This window comes from Rhinolophus ferrumequinum, chromosome 5 (assembly GCF_004115265.2).
Source record: "Rhinolophus ferrumequinum isolate MPI-CBG mRhiFer1 chromosome 5, mRhiFer1_v1.p, whole genome shotgun sequence".
Classification (NCBI taxonomy): Eukaryota; Metazoa; Chordata; class Mammalia; order Chiroptera; family Rhinolophidae; genus Rhinolophus; species Rhinolophus ferrumequinum.
In genome coordinates, this window is record NC_046288.1 from 85,381,236 (window position 1) to 85,404,856 (window position 23,621).

Consider the following 23,621-nt stretch of genomic DNA (forward strand, 5'->3'; position numbering starts at 1 on the left):
CAGGGTGACCCTCCTAGGTGCTGACCCACCAAGGAATCCGTCCTGTCCGACACCTGCCTGGCCAGGAATGGGGGAGCTGTTGGGGGAACTGGGCCTGGGAGCCCACTCGTAGCATGGGGTCCAACTCCCTCAGGAGCACGCGGGGTAGGGAAGAAGGAGCTGGGTCCTGCCTCCCGTGTGTGGGCCTGACCTGCCTCCCGCGGACAGCCCAGCCAGGGAGGGGCCGTGAGTCTTAGAGCAGAGGACGGGTGAGGTCTGGCGCTGAGGCCAAACAGGAAGCACTCTGCCCTTGTTGCCAGGTGTTTCCTCCACACCACACACCACACACGACACACACTGGCCTCGGGATGCATCTGTGAGCCCCGCCAAGGGAGTCAGTGACCACGTACGTTCTTCCTCAGGAGGTTGCCCGGCTGTGAGGTGTAAAGCCGCGCAGTGACCGGCCCCACCCAGGCTCCTTCACCTGCCGGCTTGCTTTCCACCGACAGCGAAACGTACAAGAAATCATACGCATAATTCCCATTTATCCAGGTTCCTCCGATGTTAACATTTTACTACACTTCACTTTCCCTTTCTTACTGATATGTATTCTTTTTCTGAACTGTTTCAGAGTAAATTGCCAACACGATGCCCCTTGGTCCCCAAATACTTCGGCGTGTATATTTCCTAAGGCCAGGACATGGGGTCCCAACGTCACGTTCCTGGTCGAAATGATAATCGAAGACCTCATTCAGATCTTGTCATCTGTCCCAGTAGCGTCCTTCACAGCAGGGAGAACCCCGGGCCATGCCTTGCACTGCATTGCCACCTCTCTGTGGCAACGTGGGGGTTGCTATTTTGAAGAGTAAGGCCAGGTAGTCTGTAGGATGTCCCTCACTGCAGGCAGAGCAAATGGTTCTTCAGCTTTACAGTCAGGTGTTTGTGGCACAAAACACCCAGAAGGGCCGTGTGCCTATCAGCGCAGCACAGCTGGAGGCCGCGATAGCAAGTTGTCTCCATACTGATGACGTTCATTTCGATGGCTTGGTTAAGGGGTGTGTGTGACAGCCCTCCCACCCCGAGCCGGTAATCCTTCCCTCTGTCTTTGGTACGTAACCTGTGGGAAGATGCTTTGAGACGCTGTGAATCTCTTGTTCCTTTTCAAGCTCACAAAGCAGTGCTTTATCATCGATGCCTGGTTTTTGACGGAAACAATAATTATGATGGTTGCTAAGTGACTTTCTTACGCTTTGTTCCTCTACATTTATCACCTGGCTTTCTACTGTAAAGAAGAGCAGTCCCCGCCCCTCCCCCATTAGTCATTTATTGATTTTACTGTGGGCACATCCATCTGTAGTTTACTCTCTGGATTGTATTAGTTGACATCATTATTTTGTGTTCAAATTGGCCCGGCTTTGGTCTTTTGACATGTCCCCATCATTCTGTGAGCACGTCGGGCTTTCTGGGACCACAAGATGCTCATCTGGCACTTATCCCAGTCCCCAAACTTGGCCGTTTCTCCACGGAGCCCAGGCTTCTGAATAGGAGGAGGGTGCTTAGAGCCAAGATCTGGGCGCTATATGCTTTTTGGGATTGTACAGGCATTTCTGAGTCCCTGCTGAATGCCTGGCTCTAGGACGGGCCTGGGGACACAGAGAAAGCGAGGCGCGGATATGGGCTCTGACCTCTCAGGCAACGAGCCGGCGTGGGGCTGGTATACCATCGGTGGCCGGCAGACCCTGCTGGGAGGAGAGCAGGCATGAGCACCATTGTGTTGCCAGGTCCAAGGCCGATGTGGTAGCACTGTGCGCATGCCTCCGAGCAGGATGTCTGGAGGTGATGGAGACCCTCTGCCGGAACCATAGGCATTTCCCAATCAGACTCCCCTTGGCCCCAAGGCCCTGATTGATCATCCCATTTTACAGATGAACAAACTGAGCAGGGCAGAGACGAGGTGCCCTGGTTCAGATGCAAACTGGGAGCTGGCCTCCAGGATGGAGGCTGCAGGGGAGAGGGGTGAAAGCGGAGGACTGAGCGGCCTATCAGTGTTTAAGAACCCGTTCTCTGACCCTGAACTTGGGGGTATGTCACTAATCCTTGCCAGGCTGTGAGCTCACTCCACCAGCCTCACAAAGCACGTGTCGTCCCCAGCAAGTGGCTAGTGCAGCCAGATCAGGACGCAGCTCTGTCTTCTCCAGACCCCGAGTTCCTCCTGGGCTGTCCCCTCCCCTCTATGGTCTACAGAATCATGGCCTCCAAAGATATTCACATCCTAATCCCCAGACCCCGTGCACACATACATTACCTCCTGTGGCAAAGACTTTGCAGATGGGATTAAGTTATGGATCTTGACATGGGGAGATTACCCTGGGGTCAGAGTCAGAGGGAAATCAGAGATGCTGGGCTCCCAGCTTTAAAAATAGAGGTAGGGCCATCAGCCAAGGAATGCAGGTGCTGCTGGAAGATGGAAAGGCAAGGGAATCAAGTCTTTCCTGGAGCCTCTAGAAGGAACCAGCCCTGCCGACACCTTGATTTTAGCCAGCGAGACCCTTTTCAAACTCCAGAACAGCAAAATAATATACTGTGTTGTTTTCAGAAGCCACTAAGCTTGGGGTAGTGTGTGACAGCACAAAAGAAAACTCACACACCTCCCACCCTCGCTGGGCTTTTGTGACACTGGAGGAATGGGAGGTCGTGAGTGCACGGTGGCTTGCGGGGATGTGGACACACCTCTTTTGTTCCAGAAACATCTGGGGGGTTGGTGCCTGTGTAGCTGCGAGCTGCCTGTTGTTATCGTAAACACACAGACCTGCTCTGTTACAGGTGCTGCTCTGCCCCCTGGCACGTCTCGGCGGGCCTCTGGGACCCCTCCCGGCCAGATGGGCGCGTACCCCACAGGTAGGCATCCTCGGGCAGGGTTAACGCTGGACTGGGGACATGAATGTGGGATCCCTGGGTGCCCCCCTTCCCTCCATGGGGGTTGGGAAAGGATTTGTTAAATGCAGACACCCAGGTTCTGATTCTTCCAGTCTGGGGTAGGTCCCAGGACTCTGCATTTCCGGAAGTAGGTAGGCGGAAGGCTGGGTTCACCTGCATTTGCAAAGGACTTCTCTGGACTCTGTGTTTGCATCTGCTCAGAAAGTTGGACCTGGCCCCAGAGGCCGCATGCAAGGGAAAGGGAGGGGTCAGCAGTAGGATGTGGTAAGAATTAGATCAAAGAGCCCTCTGTGGAGTGGGTAGCGCAGAGGACGGGAAGGGCCCACAGAAGAGGCCTCCAAGGGCCAGTTTCTGGGGAGGGGGCTCTGAGGAGGTGGGCAGATTTCTGCAGAGCATGGATGGCGGGCAACCCTGGGCAGCGAGGGTGGTCCTGGCCTTGGGGGCAGTAAGAAGCGCCTTCCGCTGGAGACCCCACTCCTGAGCCCCAGCAGTGGGGGCACGGAGACCTCAGTGTTGCTGGCGTTTCACCTTTGCCCCAACATCCGCCTGTCCCCCCACTTTCCTGTCAGGTGCTCGGTGCCGCCTGTGGTCAGCCAGGATCGGGACAAGTTAAGCAACAGGGCAGATGACTTTGGGTTTGAAAACGCCACCCCACCCTCTTACATTAGCAGGGGGGGTGACATAGTAGAACAGGCTGTGAAATGCTAGGCCTGACCCCAGATCCAGAAGTCTCCAGAAGTTCTGCCGCTGGCCCTGCCCCACAGGAGGGCAGGGGTTTTGTTTGCTCCAGGGTCCCCTGCTAGAAAATTCTAAGGCAGGTGCAATACAGCAATGGGTATGCAAAGTGCGGGGGAATCTCGCTCTCCCTCTCCACCTCCTTCCCTTTCTATTCCTCCACACCACCCATCTCCCTTGGAACAGCCCCTTTTCTGGGGATTCTTGTGTTGTGGTGGCCTTTTAAGGGGGTGGGGGTGGGGGTGGGGGTGGCATGGGAGCTGGGATTTGAATCTAAGGGCAGCCCAGCAGGCCTGGTATTGCAGGGGGAACCGATGAGGTTCCCATGGACCCACGTGTGTGATGGAGGGACGTGTGGGGGCCTGAGCAGGGCTGGGCTGGCGCCCTTTTGGAGATGGCAAAGTCAGGGAGAGGAGGCGGTTTTGGGGTGGGATTGAGGGTTCTGGGAGTGTCTGCCGGAGGTCAGGTGCCCCTGGCTGGAGTGGGGGTGGTGGGAGAGGTCGGGGCTGGACGTCTTGGTGACTCAAGACATTTGCTGGAAGCTCACTCAGTGCCGTCCTGTCCCGGGGCTGTCACAGGGGTCTACTTCCCATCACTCTGTGGGATGTAGGCAGCTTGCAATGCATTTACAACCAAAGAAAGTGGGGCTCGGGCACAGCCGCTGTGTGAGGTGCGCGTAGGTGCCTGACGTGGGGATTGACCCCGGCTCCCATGACTGGGTGAGCTGGGCCTCACGGGGTGGCCAGGCCCACAGGACGCCTGTCCTAGACCAGGCCCACTGCCCGACCTTGCTCTGCCCTCCAGACCTGACCTTGCAGCTGCTGGCTGTGCGGAGGAAGAGCAGGCTGCCGGACCCCCACCTGCAGCAGGCCCTGCGGGACCGGCTTCGCCTGCTGGAGAACGACAGCTGGGAGGTGGCCCGCGCTCTGGGGGTGAGTCTGGTTCCTCTGGGGGCTGAGGGCCTGGGTGGAAGGAACCTGGGTGAGCGCAGGTGCAGGAGTCCGTGACTGAGAACAGGACAGAGGAGGACTGCCAGGTGCAGAGCTGGTGGCCCCAGGAGACGAGGGTCCAGAAGTCCAGGCCTCCCAGCCCCCAAGGCCGTGGGAAGGGGAGGCTATCCCTGACCTCGCCTCATGGTGGCGCTGTGACCTGTCCTGTCTGCTCTCCTGGCTGTCTGGCCCCAGGGACCACCCATCAGATCATTTCCTGCAGGCCCAGCAGCCTGGGCTGCCATGTCCCCAGTGCGTCCCCGTCCCATTCGTCCTGCTAGGATTTCTAACGTTTCTTTGGGTATAAAAAGGGCTGGTGGGAGTCAACCTTATTCTTTGATTTTGATGGGGCAGCCCCCTGTTGACCTCCGCACAATGGGGCACGACAGCGGTGTGGAAGGAGGATGGTGGGGGAGAGGCCTGGGCCAGGCCACAGAGGTCCTGGGGTTTAGGGCTGGGTGGCCACCATCTGACCTTGCAGTCAGCCTAGCCTGACGTTGGCCGATGCCCCTTGGCCTCTGTGAACCCGGCTTCCTCAGCCACACATCGAGGGATGCTTAGAATTGTGGCCCAGGAAGCTGATGTGAGGATCCTGCAAACAGAATAGCACCCCCAAGCACCCCAGGTGCTCAGCAGTGGGGCTGCCCCTATGACACCAGGTGAGAGTGGCGTGGTTAAGCCTGCAGACTCTGGGCTGACTCCCGGCTGTGCCACGTGGAGGGTCTATCCAATGGAGACGAATACGACCCCTTCCCTGACACACACACACACACACACACACACACACACACACACACACACACACTGAGTTGTAAGTAGTTGTGACTGTCCGTGTTAGCTGGTGTTGCTTTAACGCCCCGTCACGCCCACCAGGAGTGATTATGGGATGGAGGTCAGAGAGGGGGTGGGGGAGTTAGAACTGGAAATGCTGCAGGTGGGGCCGGGGTGGCCGGTCTGGGCTGAGCAGGGCTGAGAACGCGGCCTGAACAGGAGAGAACCTCCTGTCTGAGTGTCGCTGGCTGGTGGGGAGGGATGGAGGCTGGTGGAGCCGTCGGGGGAGGGAGTTGCTGAGGGTGTAAGTCCAGAGCGTGAAGGTCCCACAGGCGCCGGGAAGGAGCAGGTTGTGGCGCAGGCCCTGGGGAGCCACAGCTGGCTTGAGAGAGCAGGAGAGGAAAGCCCGGGCCTCCAAGGAGTCCGCGGTGTGCTTGCGCCCCTGCAGGGTCACTTCTGCAGAATGCTCCTGTGGTGTGGCTCTGTGCCCTGATGGTCAGATGCCTCGAGCCCCTGGGATGGTTTCTGATTTCTGCTTCTTCCCCGTAAGGAGTTATCGGCCAGGCTGCTGTCTATCCACAGTGACCAGGACAGGATTGTGGTGACCTTTAAGACTTTCGAAGAAATCTGGAAGTTTTCCACCTACCACGCTCTTGGTAAAGCTGTGCCCTGCCAGAACCGGTTACGAGGACTCCTCTAGCAGGACACTTGTCACACACCAAGCATTTATGTTATAAATCGGGCTTTAGAGTAGGCTAGTTCATGATGGCCTCTCACCTGTCCCCAAGAGGACGCTGTGGTGGGTGGAGCTGCAGGCACACACCATCTGTGCTGCCATGTTAGTTGGCTGTTTCCAAATTTGTTCCAACGCTGTGCCGCCTAACTTTGCTGGACCAGAACGGAGGGAAGCTAAGCTCAGCCTGGCCGAGCACAGACCAGGAAACTGTTATTTCAACCTCGACCCCAGTGCTTTCTTTCTAGAACATTCCCCATTCTTTGGGGAGGCATTTGCAGGGTCTGACTGCGTCTCCTGGGGAAACTTGCTCCCCCACCCCTGGTTTGAGGGCTGAGGATGTTGGAAAATGACAATTTCTTGCAAACCTTGAGAAGGGCCTGTGTCACTCCCACAACCAGCATATGTGATAGTATTAGACACTCTCGTCCCATTTCATAGATGAGAAGACTGAGGGTCCCAGAAGAAGTAACTTGTCCTCGTCCAACCTTTCCGAGGCACAGGGAAGTCAAATAAGTTGTGCCCGGTCACAGCTGGGCCACTTGCAGCTCAGACAGTCAGACTGGTGGCCCGCCCAGGATGTGGTCCCCAAAGGCAGGGCGGGGTGTCTCCCTGGGCCTAGTCAGTGCAGGGCTTGGTCACCCTGGGGCCATGAGGGCTTCCCTGCCGTCTTCTGAGGTCCGCTGGTGACCAGGGTCTGTCTGGCTCCCCAGGCTTCACTCATCATTGTCTGGAAAACCTGCTTGTGGACCAGGCCTTCTGGCTGCTGTCACCGGCTGAGGACGAGGAGACGGCCATCCAAGTCCACGTGGATGAGGAGGCCTTGAGGCTGACACATGAGAGCCTCCTCATCCAGGAAGGTGACTGCTACGTGGGTGACGGTGACATGGGCCAGCTCCATGCTGTGCTGGGGACGCCCGGGCCACAGCCAGCGGGAGAGCTCTGGAGGCTCGGGCATGCACGTGGAGACCAGAGGGGGCTTCAGGCAGGGAGGGGTATGCAGGTGACGCTGACAGTGGTGGGCCCAGGCTCCGTCACTTCCTTGTAAGGCCATGGTCAGCTCCCACAGAAAGAACAGAAAAGGAGTTTTGCGAGTGCAACCTGCCACCCTGTGTTCCTGACTCAGCTGTTGCTTTGAAGGCCACGGTGGCCTCACAATGAGTCTCTAAGTCTGCAGCTAATGGAACAAGAAGCTGTCTGTCCTACCCTGGCCACAGAGAGGAAGAGAGGTGGCCAGTTGTGGTTAGACTCACCAATGGTGGTCCCAGCAGGAAGGGCCCTTGGGATCACACGTCTGGCCCCTCTGTACAGAAGGGGAAACTGAGGCCCCAAGAGTCTGTCCAAGCCAGGCTCCCAGGGCAAGCCTGGGCAAAGCTGGGACCCCAGCCCAAGTCCAGACACCTCTGTATGTAGAGCTGGGGGCTGGGGGGCTCCTACAGGTGCTGCCTTCACACGTGTATCCTGGAGGGGAAGGGTGGGCCCCCTGTGTCCAGCCGCCGTGAATGACCACCCTTTGTCACTTTGAAGGGCCTTTCTTTGTCCTGTGTGCTGACCACCATGTGCGAGCAACAACTGTTCCCTGGGGTGCAGAGAGGGGCCCCCAGCCCCTGAGGCGGGCTTCAGGGGGTCCCCAGGGAGAGGCAACCCCAGCAGTGGACTTTTCGGCCCACCACCTCAGCACATCCTCCAAGGAGTTGGCAGCGGTAGCCACTCCAGAAACTTTGATTCCGTTTCATCAGTAGGTACCGGCCTTTGTTTCACTGCTTCCTGCCGTCAGGCCTCTCGGAGATGCCTCTGGGCCCTGGGCCCTGGGCCCTGGGCCGTCCATGGGCAGGGGTGGGGTGTGTGTGTGTGTGCTGGGGGTGGGGAGACTAAAAGCAGTGTGAGCCAGGCAGACCCAGCCACGATCCTTTCTGCTGCTCCCCACGTGTGACCTTGGCAAGCCAGTCCAGCAGCTGGGCCTCAGGGCTGCCACCTGTGTGACAGGACACTGCCATTTCCCAGAAGGGCTGTGCTGGGATACAAGGGCACCTGCACGTGCTGCATGGAGCTCTTCATATCCCAGCTCATGAAGACCTTTTGAGGGAGCTTGTAGTAAGGAAACACAGGGGAATCTGAAGGAATATTGACCAAGGCAGAGAGCCTGGGGGAAACCAGGGCAGGGAACATGTAAGCTCCTGCTCCCTTGCTGAATGTGAGGCATACGCTTGGCTTGGAGCTTCCTGGCAGCCAAGACAAAGAGAGAAACTGGATCTCCAGATGTTCAGTGTCCTTGAAATAACAGGCTATGGCTCAGCTTCTCTCCCCAGGAACATGAGCATGAGAAAGGATAGGAGGCAGCTGGGCTGGGGGGCATGGGGCTACCTGGAGGCAGTGCCACGCCCAGGCCGGAAGGTCCCACACCTGGACAGGTGTGTGTGTGTGTGTGTGTGTGTGTGTGTGTGTGTGTGTGTGTGTGTGGTGGGATCCACATGGGTCACCAGGGGCTGCTGACTCATCCAGACTCCGCACAGTTTCAGTCTGCCCCAAAACTGAAATCCTGCAGCAAAGACCTCCCTCTCCCCACTCCAGATGGGCTCTTAGGGCTCCCTGGGACCCCTTTGATGACTCTACAGATAGACCTAGGACGCCGGACATCCAGCTGATGGGTAAATGTTTCCATTGTCTTTTTTCCCTGGGGAAGGAGGTGGGTGAGGAGGGGCGGGCGCCAGTGTTCTGGAAGCTTCTGCCCTAGCCCTGAATCCTCCCCAAGCCACCAGATGAAGCTAGAATCCTCTCTAGGTCACAGGGTGATGACTGTCCTCAGAGAGGTCTGTTGGCTGGTGCAAACTCACACAGCACAGCTAGGCCGGGTCCGGCTCCTGGTTACTGCCCTTAAAGTGTAGCTTCCACAGACCATTCACCAGCACGCTCGTCTGTTCTCTCTTTCTGGAACCACATTAAACACTCGGGGGGCGCTGGGCTGCGCTGGGCCGGGCTGTGGCTGAAATGGCCCTGTGCACTAACGGAGGGCTCCCTGTCGAGCGCTGTTTTCTCTGCCCCAGACTGGCTAGTATTGGGGTGGCCTTGTGTCCTTGTGACATGAACATGAGGCCCCAGGGGAGCAGGGATCGGAGGGACCCATGTTCAGAGCGGCACACACCCTGCAGGGTCCCTGGCCTGGCCTGGCCTCGTCGGGGTGGGACGGAGGAAAGAGCCCAGCCTCGGAGGCCAACAGCCGTGGGCCGAGATAATTGAGGTCTCTGGGCCTCAGTTTCTCACCCTCAGCGTAGGGCTAAAGCACCCCCTCTGAGGACTGCGTGAATGTCCAGCCCCTCACGTGCGGTGACTGAGCGTCACTGCAATCCCTGACAGGTGTTAGATGGGTCCACAGCGGGACCTCGTGTGCCTGCTGAGGGTGGTGTCTGCCCCCCTCGGGCCCGCCCCCAGCACTGACCGTGTGCCCTCTTTCCCATAGCCGTGGGCCTGGCTTCGGCAGTGGCAGACTACCAGGGCTCCGGGCCTGAAGAGCTGACCTTCCAAAGCGGCGACCTCATCGAGATACTCGGGGCCCAGGTGCCCGGCCTGCCCTGGTTCCTGGGCCGGCACATGGCCTCGGGCCAGGTCGGGTTTGTGCAGACGAGTCTCGTCAGTGTGCAGGGCCACGCGTCTGAGTGAGTGCTGAGGCGCCACCCCTCCCTGAGCCCGCCCCCACCCCCGTGGGAACCCTGCTGCTATCTACCTGCTTCCCAGGTGACAAACCTGGACTTTGTCCTGCACAGCGCTGCCAGCCCCGTCCCACCCCCGCTGGTCATGGCGGAGTCTGCTCCCAGCTCTGTCCCCAGGCCTGGACCTAGCCCAGGCTGCCATCCCCTTGTCCCCAGGCCCAACATCGACTTCCTATCTGGGCCCCTCCTGTCATTCCTCCTGGTGCTGCCAGGGGTCGTTCTCTGAAGTGCACAGTTGTCTGTGTGCACTAGCGTCCTGGGGGAACAGAGCCCCTCAAACCAGGGGCTTCTCACAGCTCCAGGTGTCAGCAGGGCCGGCTCCTCTGGAGGCCCCGGGGAGGAGCCTCCGGCCTCTTGCGGCTTCCGGGGGCTCCAGGCCTTCCTCGTGGCCGCACGCCTCCTGTCTGCCTCCATCTTCACGTGGCTTTCTTCCCCTCTGTCTATTTAAGGACCCCACTGAATAATCCACAATGAGCGCCCCATCTCAGAACCCTGAACTTGATTATATCTGAAAAGACCCTCTTTCCAAAGAAGGTTACTTTCGGAGGACATGGACTTTGGGGACTCTATTCCATTCTGTGCACCACGCCACTGCCCTTCATGAAACCATTCGAAGCTTCTGGGACTGGCCTTCAAGGCCCCCCCATGACCCAGGACCTAGTGACCCCCCGTTTCAAACACCACCATTCGCCATCAGCTCACCCTGAGTCCATCTATGCTGTTGGCTTGTCCCTTCTAGAATGACCCTGGGTGTCGCTCCGTCCATCCCGACCTCACGATTTCCTGGGGGCCCTCACTGGTTCCTAAGGCCCCTCTCCAGTGGCTCATCCCTGAGGATGCTCGTCCTGGCCGAGCTCCTCTCCCTGTGTGAGCCCCCTGGCCCCTTGGTGGATGTGTCTGCCCCCGCCCCCCTAGGAATCCTGAGCGAGGACTGCCTGGTCACCTGCGTGTCCCCACTGCCCAGCCCTGGACAGCAGGGGACGGGGGGTTCTAGGAGAGTGGTGAGCGACACAGCCACGTCCACCCCGTGGTGGAATTCTCTTCCCCTTGAGTTGACCTTTCATTTTTAAGACTTCGGTCAAGGACGCCAGACAGTGTGGCGTGGAAAGGACCCTTTACTGGGTCCTGGGCTCTGGGCTTGTCCCCGTCCGCCAGGCCTCCCCTCTCCCAGACGAGATGTTTGTCCACAAGGCCCCCCCGCCACCCCCGCCCCCGACATCCCATCTCATTCTGGTCTGGCGCTACGACAGACCACCACCTCCCAGACCAGAGCCCAGAGGCCACTTTGGCGTCGTGACGGGTCCTGCCAGTCCTTGTTCCCTGATGTAAGTGTCTGGCTGCTTTGGTGCCTCTGTCACTTATTTGGCAGCAGCAGTTTGAAGCTGGTTGGGCCTGGATGTTAAGTGTGGCTGCTAGACCTGCGTTTCCCAAAATGTGTTCCCTCCTGGCACTCCGTTACAAACCTCGATGTGCTCACATGAGTGGGGATGGGCCCTCCCTGTGCCCTGGTGGGCAGCCTGCAGGCCTCCCGGTGCAAGGAAAGCACCGAGAAGTCTGAAACTGTTTTCTTCCTGTCGAGATATGTTTGTCACGCTGACTTGAACTCCTCAATCCTTTTCTCACACAGCTCTATCAGCTGGTATTCTGGGGAACACAGTTTGGGGGCCTGTGGTCTAGATCCCTGCCACTGTCTTCGTGGAGACCACAATTTCTCGACAGATGGCGAGGGGCCATGTGACTTAAATAGGTCCTGAACTTACCAAGGGCCTGAGCTGGAAGAGTCAGGGGGCTGAGCTAGTCTGTTCCTCTCTCTTAACCTGGAAGGGGCCATTGGTCCTGTTGACGGCAGGAGAAGCCCTAATGACTTCCCTCATTCATTCAACAAACATTTCCTGAACATCTTTCCTATTCCAGGCCCTGGCTTTTTATTCTTTGTTTAATGAACAGCCTGGTGGCTATTCTTTTTTTCCTTCTAATTTATTCTGACATAATTTCAGACTTAGAGAAAAGCTGCAACAAGAGCATACATTTCCTGCACAGCCTTCACCCAGATTGCCCAAATTCTCCCTGGTTACGGCATCTGCTTTCTCCTTTTTTCTGTTTTACTTCTAGTTTTTTCCCCTAAGCTCTCTGAGAATATGTTGCAAACATGATGTAAGTCAGTCAGTGTTTTCACTTTACTCCTAAATTAAGGCAGTGTTTTCCCAAACTCCTTCTGCTTGCTAACCACAGTACGATTGTCAATATCAGGAAGTCGACACTGATACAATTCTGTAATATTATCCACAGAACTTATTCAGATTTTGCCAGTTTTCCTGTTACTGCCCTCTATAGCCAAAGAAGATTTCAGACTACACGTTACCCGTTGTCCTGTCCCTTTAGTCTTCTCTCCTTCATCCGAAACATTTCCTCAGTCTTTCTCATCTTTTATGGCAGTGACATTTTTGAAGAATGCAGGCATGTTGTTTGGTTGAATGTCCCACAAGCTACTCTAAGTTTTTCTTTAACATCTCAAAACAGCCCCAAGTTTCACAGCACATTTCAGAGTTTCATAGTATGATGCTAATTTAGTCCTATAAGCAAAATGGCCCCTTTCTGCCTTCCCTCCCTCCCTCCCTCCCTCCCTCCTGTTTTTCGTCTCCCTTACTTGACAGTGTTTGTGCTGGGCACTGTGGGAGCACCGTGGAGCTCGTACAAGAAATCTCAGGAGCTTATTGTGTGGAGGGATCAATTCTGCCTGCAGCTGTCATGACCGGCCTCACAGGGGAAGGGACATTTGAGGTGGGGCTTTGAAGGCTGCCCAGGAGCTCCTCTTCCCAGGCTGCCGTGGCCTGCTGCATCTGCCACAGCCTTTTCTGCTCCTGGGCGTCTGCTTCTGACCAGACAAGGCACCCTTGAAGGCAGGGTCTATTTTGCTTTTATTTGTTATCAGTGTCTTCACTGCTGGGCACACAGTAGGTGCACAGGGACTGCCTGTCAAGTGAGGGAGTAGAAAGTGGTCTGACGGCGCAAAGTTTACTTTGGAACCATGTGATCTTCAATGAAGCACTTGATTTTCTCCAGGTTGGAAAATGTGATATTTCTCAATGAGGAAGAAAGATCTTTCTTCAGCAAGGAAGGGTGCTTTTCTGAGGAGGACGCCAGACAGTTACTGAGAAGGATATCCGGCGCAGACATCTACACGGTGTACAGCTTGGGTGGGTGTGGGTGCTGCTGGGGGGGGTTCTCCTGAGACAACGCTGTTCCCATTTCACCTCTCCGCTCCTGTACTTGGAAGGGATTTCTCTGAGGCTGCAGTGCCAAGCGCCGTTGAAGGAAGTGTGTCGTGTGTCCTCAACCATGACAAAAAGAGATGGTTTTCTTCTCTTTCTTAGGAAGCCACCTTGGGACGTCTCATTCGGGGTGGAGGGGCCCTTTTGTCTGATGCCGCATAACTTCCCAGGATTCTCAGTGTTATCACAGTCGGCAGCACTTTACACTTTTCATGTCTTTTGACAGCTCTTTTTCTCATTTGATTTCTGTGGCAACCCAGCGAGCTGTTGGTGTCAGCCCATTTTAAGGGACTGAGGGAATGAGCGGTAGGAGTGCACAGAGGAGCAGGAGTCACACCAGATCTGCTACCCTGCTCCCTGGGAGAGCCGATGGGGTCAAGGGTTTCCTTCACTGGGAAGCTGCCCTCATCTCCAGAGGGGCGGCAGCAGAAGCCACAGCCTCGACCTTTCTCGCGTTTCTCGTGAGAGGATGGAGCCTTGCAGGGGTGGGGGTGCAGGTGGGGGTGGGGAAGACCCTGGAAGATGAGGTTTCTCAGGCCGCACCCCCACTCCCCACTGCCCCTAACGGGCACTGGAGTCAGGAATGTTACCCTCCTGGTGTCACTACTGTCCCCGGACATGGCCCAGAGGGCGCTGGCCGCAGGCTGATGCTTCTCTTCTCTCCCTTTTCAGACAGACTAGAAGAAGCTGAGATTGAACCACAGGAAAAAAAAGGTGGGTTCTTCCCACACAGCACAGGGCTTCTGTGGTCATGGACCTGGGCTTTGGGGGGGTGATGCCAGGCAGAGGCCACAGAGCTGGCCACCCATGGGTGCTGGGCACAGACCCCGCTCCTCCGTGGGGGAGTGCTGGTGGGTGGGTGTCCTGCCCTGGAGGGGAGGCTGGAGCGATGGAGGTGAAGCTCCCCTCCCCGGCAGCAGCAGGTTCCCAGTGATCATGCCAGACCCCCGCTCTGTCCCCAGTGAAGGTGGAGCACGCCCTCCTTCGCCCCAGCCCATGCCTGGTCCTCGGTTCTTCTCACATAACCTAGAGCAGCTGAAATTCACCCTGTGCTCTGCTTTGAAGAATAAAAAGGGTGCTGAATTTAGAGCCTTATTTTGGAGAAGTCCTTGGGGGTCTGCTCCTTTCCCAGCAGGGCTGGTCGAGGGATACCCGCGCCCCCTCTGCTCCTCCATCTCTCTACCCACAGAGGGTCTGCATCAGGCAGGTCCTGCGGACGGACGTGAATGCCTGAGTACCCTTTGAGATTCCCTGGGGATGGGACCTATCTAAGCATCAACACAGAAGTGTTGCTTTGGGGTGTCAGTGCGGAGGCCAGCCCCCTTCCCCCGGCCCCCCCGGGCTGTTCCAGGGCCATCCTCCTCCGGAGCCTCTGCGGGGTGACGACAGGGAAGAACTCTGCAGGCTTGCCTTCCCTGAGGAGGGGGGTGTCACACCCTGCCAGTCCCTGGGAGCAAAGGCTGCCCAGGGCGGTGGGGGAGGGGGGCTGGATAACAGCTGGGAGCACACGCCTGGAGGACAGCGTTTTCTTAGCTAATCTAATGTGTAGTCAAGTCAGACATTTGCCACTAAACCAGATTTAATTTTTCTTTATTCCTAGACTTTACAGACTTATAAGGAGACAGTTAGTTTTGAACATTTTTTACATATTAATTCCAAACAGAACAGTCTTTAGATGCTGGGTTTTTTCCTTTCAAATAAATTCCCCTTTAAGCCCATGTTTTCCCAACAGGAAATGGAACTTGTTTGCTCTTAAGCGCTGGACAAACCCTTGGGTTCTGATCCTTCCAAAGCCAATAGTCCACAAGCAGGCAGTTGTGGGCCTCTGGGATGTCTCCAGACTCCCCAGCTCCCTGTCCTTTCTTCTTTTTTTTTTAACCCTTTAGTAGCCATGGGCCTCAAATTCTCAAATCAGCCAAGGTGAAGTGGAGCCCAGGGGTCTGGGAGCCAATCCCGCTGTTTCCTGTTGGAAATGGTTCCATGCTAGAGCTGGGCAACTGGACACGTCACTTCCTCCACTGCGGCTGGTTTTGTCAGTTCTGGGGGTGGCTTTTGGGCTCATGCTCATCTCTTCCTCTGACTGGCTCTCGACCATGTCATGGGGACGCCTACACCTCACTGGAGGTCCCGAGAGCTGACAAAATCACAGCGAATGGACATCCCATTAAGTGGCGTTGATGCTTTCTAAAGGGAAAGGGACCTCTGAGTGATCACGGAGCTAGGGCACTAGTCTCCTGAAACTGAGTTCAAACGAGAAGGAATGAGCAAAGGAGGGCCTCTCGGTGACTTGGCTGAATGGAGCTGTGTCCCCCGAGGTCCTAATTACGGAGTTTACACTGGTTTCTGGGTGCCGGGCGTCCCACTTACCCTCAGACGCTCAGGCGGCCCTTGGGAAGGTAGTGTCTGCCAAGTGCTGCCACAGGGACGCAGGGCCTCGGGGGGGACGTCCCTGCCCCGGCCTGGACTCGGATCAGACTCTAATCCATCTGGGGGTTTTGGTGACTTGCAGACATGCCTTTGCCTGGCCTGCACTCAGAGCCACGTGAGACCCTGCAGAAGGTGAAGAATGTTCTAGAACAATGCAAGCCCTGTCACGGCTGCCCTGAGGAGCCAGTGTCCTGGGGCCTCCACGCAGTGTCCAGTGGCACGAGCTCGCCGGGTGCCGAGGAGCCCTCCTTCTGCCTGGATGCTGAGGACGACTGGTCTGACCCCCAGGCCCTGCACTCCCTGCTGCTGCTCCTGGACGCTCCCGAGTACAAGTCCTGCTTCCGCAGCCTATACGACCTCTCCCCACCAGGGCTGAGTGCCATGTTCTGTGGCTTCGCCGATGAGGACGAGCTGGCCGGGCGCCTGGCACAGGCCCGGGGTGTGGCCAAGAGAGCTAGCCTTCCTGTGGCCCTGGCCAGGCTCTGCTTCGTCCTGGGGCGGCTGTGCGTGCGGAAGCTCAAGCTGTCCCAGGCCCGGGTGTACTTTGAGGAAGGCCTGGGAGCCCTGAGGGGCCACTTTGGCGACCTCTTCCTGGTGGTGGCCCTGTATGCCAACCTGGCCACCATCTACCTGAAGCAGAAGAACAGGGAGAAGTGCGGGCAGGTGGTGCCCAAAGCCTTCGCCCTGCTCCTGGGGACGCCCGGCCAAGTCTGCAGCACCGAGGGGGACGCAGAGCTCCTGAGGCTCGCTCTGCAGAGGGTCGTTGGCGGCCAGAGCCCGCAGGCTGAAGCCCGCGCTTGCTTCCTGCTGGCCAAGCACCACATCCGCCTCAAGCAGCCCGAGGAGGCACTGCCTTTCCTGGAGAGGCTGTTGCTGCTGCACAGGGCCTTGGGGTCCCCGCACGCCCTGTGGCCCGCAGACTGCTACCTGCTGCTGGCGCACGTGTACAGCCAGAAGTGCCTGCCCCACCTGGCACTGAGCTGCATCAGGGTGTCCTTGCTGCAGACCCGGGGCTCGCTGGCCAGCTTGCTCAGGAGCGTGGACCTGGTCCTGCGGAACGCCCCTCAGCCCCACCGTCCCCCTTCCCAGGTCGCTCCCTACCTTAGGCAGGCACTGGCCCCCCTGGCCCCAGGCACAGGGCAGGCCCTGCGTGGCCCCCTCTGTGCCAGCCTGGCCCAGCTGCACAGCCACCACGGGCAGCACGGCATGGCCATCTCCTTCATGATGCAGGCAGTGGAAGCCAGTGCCGAGACCGGTGGCCGCCTGGTCGTGGACTACCTGGTGGCCCTGGCCTGGTTGCACGTGCTTCATGGGCAGAGCCCGGTGGCCCTGGACATCCTGGAGTCTGTCCTGGACGCAGCAGTGGCCAGTGTGGACCAAGAGGGCGTGATCGCAAATATGATGGCCATTGCCCTGAAGAGGACAGGCAGGACCCGACAGGCGGCCGAGGGCTACTACCGTGCCCTGCGAGTGGCCAGGGACCTGGGCCACCTCCAGAACCAGGCGGTGGTCCGGGCCAACTTTGGGACTCTGTGCCTGCAGGCCGGTGCCAGCGGCCTGGCCCAGCACTACCTCCTGGAGGCCGTGAAGCTCTTCTCTAGGCTGCCCAGCAGGGAGTGCGGCCAGGATTTCACCCAGGTGCTCCTGCAGCTGGGTCACCTATACACCCGCAAGGCCCTCACCCAGCAGGCCAAGTGCTACTACCAGTGGGCTTTTCTGGTCGCCGTGGAGACGGACCACTTAGAGAGTAAGTGCCACGCCCTGTCCCAGCGCCGGCCCCACACTGGCTTCCTGGAAAGAACATGTTTTCATCTCTGTTCAGAGCACGCCTGGGGTTTGCGAGCACAGGTGGGCGGTGGTTTTTCCACACTGGCAACAGAGTGGTGGAAACCAGCAGCTGTTCCCAGGTGCTGGAGGGTGTTCCCATGCTAGCCCAGACATAAACAGGGTGACCAGTTCATCCCGGTCTGCCTGGCATGTCCTGCTTTGAGCACTGAAAGCCCTATAGCCTGGGCATCTCCACAGTCATGGTCAAACACGTGGTGGGTCATCCGGGATGTAGCCTAGGTCGGGCAGGGGCGGCTGAGCTGAAGGAGCCACATAGACTCTAACACGGAGTACCTTAGCGGCTGCTCTCCCCTCGGCATCCCGACAGCCCTGCACACCAGAGGACTCCCAGGTGGTGGGTGGTTCCCCAGGGCCAAGGAGCAGTTAGCTTCATTCAACAGCAGCTTGTTGTTAGAGCAAGCTCTATGCGGGACTCTACCTACAAATGGGACTTGAGTGGTCCTCGCTGGGGCTGGCTGCCAATTACAGGGAACAGATGTCCAGGTCACAAGAGCCAGCAAAGGGGTGCACAGGGCGGTGATGGTCGACTCCTGGTCCTGACTTGTGAATCAGGGATGTCTGTTCAGTCTGGGACCTGAGGGCTGAGGTTTAGCCAAGCACTGGGAGAGGGACTGGCAGAAGGTGAGTGAGCTGGGCCATGCAGGGAGGTGCAAAGTTCCGGTGGGTTGGCTGGTGGGTGGTGGAAACCTCGGTTGGGGGCCTGGGCAAGTGCTGGGGAACACAGGCTATGGTTTGGCATTTTCCCCGAGAGCACTGGGGAGCCACTGAGGGATGTAGGAAACTCACCAAGGCTGGCAAGGGGCCTCTGGACCTCCAGGAAGAACCAAGAGCTGGGTCCCCAGACCTGCCCTGTGGCCTCAGGCAAATGTTGGCAATGAATACTCATCAGTGGTCCCCATGGGCCTGTCTCAAACCTCCTGTGAGGCCCCTCCCCAGGACGCTCAGGGATTCAGACTTGGGGATGTCGAGCTGGGGGTCCTAGGGGGTCATGTTGTCCCCATTCCATACTGAACAGCGAGGTGACAAAAGGCTGGGGTGATACCCAGGGTCACCCAGTGCCTGCTCTGGGGCACTTTTTAGGCTGTTTCAGTAGTTTGTGCCTTTCTAGGCATTTGTCCATTTTCTCTACGTTATCTGGTTCATAGTATAATCCTTTTATTTCTATAAGATCAGCATCCATGATTATGATTAATGCCCATCTTCACTCCTGATTTTAGAAATGGGCATCTTCTCTCTCTTTCCCTCGGTCAGTCTAGCTCAAGATTTGTCAGTTTTGTTAATCTTGTCCCAAAAAAAGAAAAAAATCATTTGGTTTTATTGATTTTTCTCTATTGATTATTTTGATTGTCTGTTTTTAATCATCACTGCCGAATCTTATTTTTCCTTCCTTTTGTTTGCTTTGGGTCCAGTTAACTCCTCTTTTTCTAGCTTTTTGAAGTAGAAGTTTGAGGTTTTTTATTTGAAATAGTCTTCTTTTTAAATGTAGACATTTACAGCTATAAAGACCCTCTGCACACTGCTTTTGCCGCATCCCACACAAGTTGGGATGTCATGCTTTTATTTCCACTCATCTCAAAATATTTCTTGGTTTCCATTGCAATTTCTTCTTTGGCCCCCTGGTTATTTAGGAGTATGTTGTTAATTTCCACATATTTGTAAACTTCGCAAACTTCCTTGTGTTGTCGATTTCTGATTTCATTCCACTGTAGCTGGAAAACAGACTCTGTGATTTCAGTCCTCTTACATTTGCGAATTGTTTCATGACCCAGCCTCTGTTCTGTCCAGCAGAATGTTCCATGGGCCCTGAGGAATGTGTGTTCTGGTGCTGTTGGGGGGTGTTCTGTAGGTGTCTACTCGGTCTCGTTGGTTCATGGTGTCGTGCAAGTGTTCTCTTTCCTTGACAGCCAGATCATATTTAATAGTGAAAGCTCTCGACTGTCCTTAGACCCTGGTTTTAGGAGAGGCAAGTAAGGCTGGGGTTTGGAGCCTGGCTTCTTGAAGGAGCACTGGTTCCGGAATGCCGGAAGCCAAATCTGAATTCCAGCTCCACTGCATGCCTGGACTCAGCTTTGGACTCAGTTTGCCCACCTGCAGCATGGGGATGCCAGTGCCCTGCTTTGTCAGCTCAGTGTGAAGCTGCACCTGTCCTGGCCAGGAGGAAATTTGTGAAGCAGAAACAGGTGGCCTGGTGTGGTGAGAGCCTGGCCAGGACCGCCAGGCCTGAGGGGCATTACAAAAATGGTTGGTGCCATCTCTCGAGCACCTACAACATGTCCTGCCTGGCCCCATGATGGTGTGCTCATCACTGTGTGACCGGAGCAGGGGCCTTTGAACCCTGCAAATGTCGTCATTGCTCTGATGAATGACAGTGGCTTCTTCCTTTTGTCTCCCTTGCCCAGGCCAGCTGCATGCTGTCCAGCAGCTGTGTCACTTCTACAGCACGGTCAAGCCCAATGAGGCCCAATGTGTCGTCTACCACGAGTTCCAGCTCTCGCTGGCCCGAAGGGTGGCCAACAAGGTGCTGGAGGGGCAGCTCCTGGAGACCATCAGTCAACTCTACCTCTCCCTGGGCACCGAGCGGTGAGCGCTGGCTGTGTGGGGAGGGAAGGCACGGAAAGGATGCTGGGCTGCCGTATCAGGGCAGCCCCTCCTTGGGGACCATTTCCTTCCTTAGCACCAGGCGAGCTCTGAGCTGGCAGGCCTCGGGGTCGTCCTGGCTAATGCTCATGACATTTGTGTCCTATGACGCATGTCCTCTGGTCTCTGCTTGCACACCTCCCCAGGGGAGGCAGAGCTTGTGTTCCTGGGCTGCTCTTTCTGCCATGATGACTTCTGTAAGCTGCCCTCTGCCTGCCCTGAGTCTGCTCCCACTGGCCCAGCTCCAGGCCAGGGGGTCTGGTCTTCATCCAGGCCCTCAGATGTAAGGACAGCAGCCATCTGAGCCTGGGGGAGTCTGGTACACAGGACACAGCTGATTGTCCCCCAGGGCAGGGTTTCAGGGACGCCCGTCCCCCGAGAAGCCTACACTGAGCACCCTGACCAGATGGAGTACTGTCCAGCCTGGGCCACGCAGCCTGCAGGGCCCACACGCTCACTGATCACATGGCCTCTGGTGTGGGGACACACGGAGAGAGCAGAGGGAGCCAGGTTTCCACAAGGACTGGGAGGGCCAGTCTCGGCCTGCACCCCACCCTCGCGCCTCAGTTTCACAGCAGGACAAATGGGCTGATGCCCTACACGGTGCTTCTCAGAGTGGGGTCCCTGGACCAGCAGCATCCACCTCCCCGGGGAGCATGTTGGAAATGCACATTCTCAGGCCTCACCCCAGAAAGCTGAGTCACACACCTGGGGAGCCGCGCCCTGCAATCTGCGTTTCGACAGCCCTCTGAATGATTTTGCTGCCCACTCGGGCCTAAGACGCTGTAGCCTAGATAATCTCTAAATTTCCGCCCGGTGCTAGAGCTTCCTGCTGCGCCCAGAGAGGTGGGGTGCCTGTGTGTGGGAGCCGGCAGAGACAAATAGTGCGCTGCTCCCTGGCCACACGCTGCCACTTCCCGCAAAGGGCCCCCTTACCTTTGCCAGACGAGCAGTGCCGCCTGTGTCCACCTGCTCTCCCATCAGCCTGGGCAGGGCAGGACCTGATCCCACTCCCGACATTCCAGGTCCTGGTCAGCAGAGCGGCCGTGGGAAGAGCCCGGTCCCCGCCCTCGCGTGGTGGCCAGCCCAGAGGGCGTGTTCTGACCATCCGAGCCTCATTCCAGGGCCTACAGGTCGGCGCTGGACTACACCAAGCGCAGTCTGGGCATATTCATCGACCTGCAGAGGAAGGACAAGGAGGCGTGCGCTTGGCTGCAGGCCGGGAAGATCTACTACATCCTCCAGCAGAACGAGCTGGTGGACATGTATATCCAGGTGCGAGCAGGCGCGGGCGCTCACTCCCTCCCTCCTAAACCACTGCCCAGCGCCTGCTGCGAGCCAGGTGCCCGTGCCGTCCCCCCACTGCCCCTGGACTCTTGCTGCCAGCATCTTCCACAGTGGTCTCAGCTCCCGGGGGCCAGAGGCGCGTGCCCCGGAGGCGCGTGCCCCTCACAGTAGCCCCCGCCCCCGTGTTGGTACACAGCAAGTGCTTAATAAGTGTGCTCACTCAGCTGACACACAGAAGACCTTGCTCCAGCCGCATATGGCACGTCTCCTTTAAACGTGACGTGATTTGGAACAAATTGGGAGGCTCATGAGCCTTGTGAGTTTTTTATTTTTGAGCACCTGCTGTGTATCTCCCTTGGCAGGGGCTGAGGATCCCAGAGCAGGAGTTATGGCTGACGGGGTACAGGCTCCTCAAACAATGCTGACTCGGGGCCCTGGGCTGTGGCAGACACGAGGGGGTGCAGAAAGGAGCTGGAGGGTGAGCTCCTGTCCTTCTGGGTCGCACAGGCTGGTTTGAGTTGCAGCCAGTGGGGGCCAGTGCCCTCCCGGGGAAGGGTGTTCCAGCAGCAGACTCACAGGTGGCAAGGCCCAGAGGTGCCCAACGTGTGGCAAGTACCGGGACTGCAAGTAGCTGAGCGTGGCTGTATTGTGGGCGGGGGCTAGTGCTCTCATTCACTGCCTGGTATTTGTTGAGCACCTACTATGCGCTGGGCACTGTGCCAGGCCCCAGATGCAGCAGAGAAGCCGACAACCTTAGTCCTCGGGTGAGAGAGACAGGCGGGCATGTACCATCAGGTGTTCCTAAGGGTTATGGAGGAAAATCAGCGGAGGCGAAAGGGTCAGGATGGAGGAGCCCCAGTGAGGCCAGAGCAGAGCATGACATGGTCTGGGCACAGCCGGTGCAATCCAGGGGCCTGTTCTCAGCTCCACCCCAAGCTCCTCAGCAGTCCACACCCTCCGGCTCCCAGGGCTTTAACTGGACAGGACTCCTCGTAGTACACAGGGCTTAAATTATCATCCTAGCACAAGTGGGTGACAATGGCCCCAAATGCACAGGGCCAGTCACTCCTGAGGTGTGTGAGAGGGAAGTGGCCTCCAATGCACGTGTTTGTGTAGTCCAGGGTGTACAGGGCTGCTTGCGGGTCCCAGGGCAGCCGGGATGTGGCTGTGACTTTCCCACGGGGTGGGAAGGCCACCTCAACCTGCCAGAATACTGCAGGTCCCAGGAGAGTCTCCGCATCCCCACAGGTGGCACAGAACGCAGCGCTGTACACGGGGGACCCCAACCTGGGGCTGAGGCTGTTCGAGGCCGCCGGAGACATCTTCTTCAATGGGACCTGGGAGCGGAAGAAAGCCGTGTCCTTCTACCGGGTGAGTGGCCCCAGTGGGTGGGACAGCACAGGTGTGGCCGGTGGAGGCCTCTCACCTGAAGGCAGGGCCACCTCATGCACAAGCCTAATTTGCCGGTGGCTTCACCTGGGATGGTCTTGACCCCAACCCTGGCCTGGAGGTACAGAGAGAGGAACGATTGTTTGGGCTGGAAGCATGCATTTCGGGCACCACCAACAGCCCCAGGGTGCTAGTTCATCCCCATTTTACAGACGAGGAAACTGAGGCTCAGAGTGGCACACAGCACGTCAGTGGGGGCACTGAGACCAGGACCCAGTCAGCATGTGCCTCCCAGGGAGGGCGGCTTGTCCCCTCCTGTCTGCCCAGCTCACCACGTGTGGCTCAGCCCCTGGGATTCAGATAAATGTGGCATTTTTAGAGCGTAGAGGGGTACCAGACTTCCTGGTCAGGCCCTCACTGCCCGAGAAGGGGAGCTGGTCTGAAGTTACGCAGTGTAGACAGAAGAGCTGCAGGTGACACCCCCGCTGGCTCAGGGCCCAGTGGCTCTGGGGGTGTCAGCACGTCTCTGAGCTAACCTTTCTCTTGGGGGACAGAACTGTGTAAAGATCCAGGGGAGTTAGTGGAGGGAGGAAGCTCCAGCACGTGTTGGGGGCTCTGAGAGGCCTGACCCGTCCGCCTGTGTGGGCAGGACCGGGCGCTGCCCCTGGCTGTGACCACAGGGAACCAGGAGGCGGAGCTGAGACTCTGCAACAAGCTGGTGGCACTGCTGGAGGAACTGGAGACGCCACAGGAGGGCCTGGAGTTCGGCCACATGGCCCTGGCACTCAGCATCACCCTGGGTAAGCCCCACACCCTGGTGCCGGGGCTTCCGCCTCTGAGAGCAGGAGGGCAGGAGCAGAAGGTGACAGAGGCCACCCCAGGAGAGCTGCGGGCTCCTCCCATCCTCAGG

At 57.6% G+C, this 23,621-nt stretch overlaps 1 protein-coding gene across 2 annotated transcripts in view; it reads left to right on the forward strand.

The window, feature by feature from the left end:
• The window catches only part of SH3TC1 (SH3 domain and tetratricopeptide repeats 1), a 44,848-nt gene that overhangs the window by 15,875 nt on the left and 5,352 nt on the right, over positions 1 to 23,621 (forward strand). For both annotated transcript variants that reach the window (XM_033106654.1, XM_033106653.1), the window contains exons 3-16: positions 2,803 to 2,877; positions 4,456 to 4,583; positions 5,962 to 6,067; positions 6,858 to 7,004; positions 7,672 to 7,882; positions 8,716 to 8,792; positions 9,602 to 9,797; positions 12,915 to 13,048; positions 13,796 to 13,837; positions 15,633 to 17,297; positions 19,798 to 19,978; positions 21,160 to 21,310; positions 22,571 to 22,693; positions 23,361 to 23,511. In XM_033106654.1, coding sequence (XP_032962545.1) covers positions 2,803 to 2,877; positions 4,456 to 4,583; positions 5,962 to 6,067; positions 6,858 to 7,004; positions 7,672 to 7,882; positions 8,716 to 8,792; positions 9,602 to 9,797; positions 12,915 to 13,048; positions 13,796 to 13,837; positions 15,633 to 17,297; positions 19,798 to 19,978; positions 21,160 to 21,310; positions 22,571 to 22,693; positions 23,361 to 23,511 — 3,387 coding nt within the window. The remainder of the gene's footprint in view (positions 1 to 2,802; positions 2,878 to 4,455; positions 4,584 to 5,961; positions 6,068 to 6,857; positions 7,005 to 7,671; positions 7,883 to 8,715; positions 8,793 to 9,601; positions 9,798 to 12,914; positions 13,049 to 13,795; positions 13,838 to 15,632; positions 17,298 to 19,797; positions 19,979 to 21,159; positions 21,311 to 22,570; positions 22,694 to 23,360; positions 23,512 to 23,621) is intronic.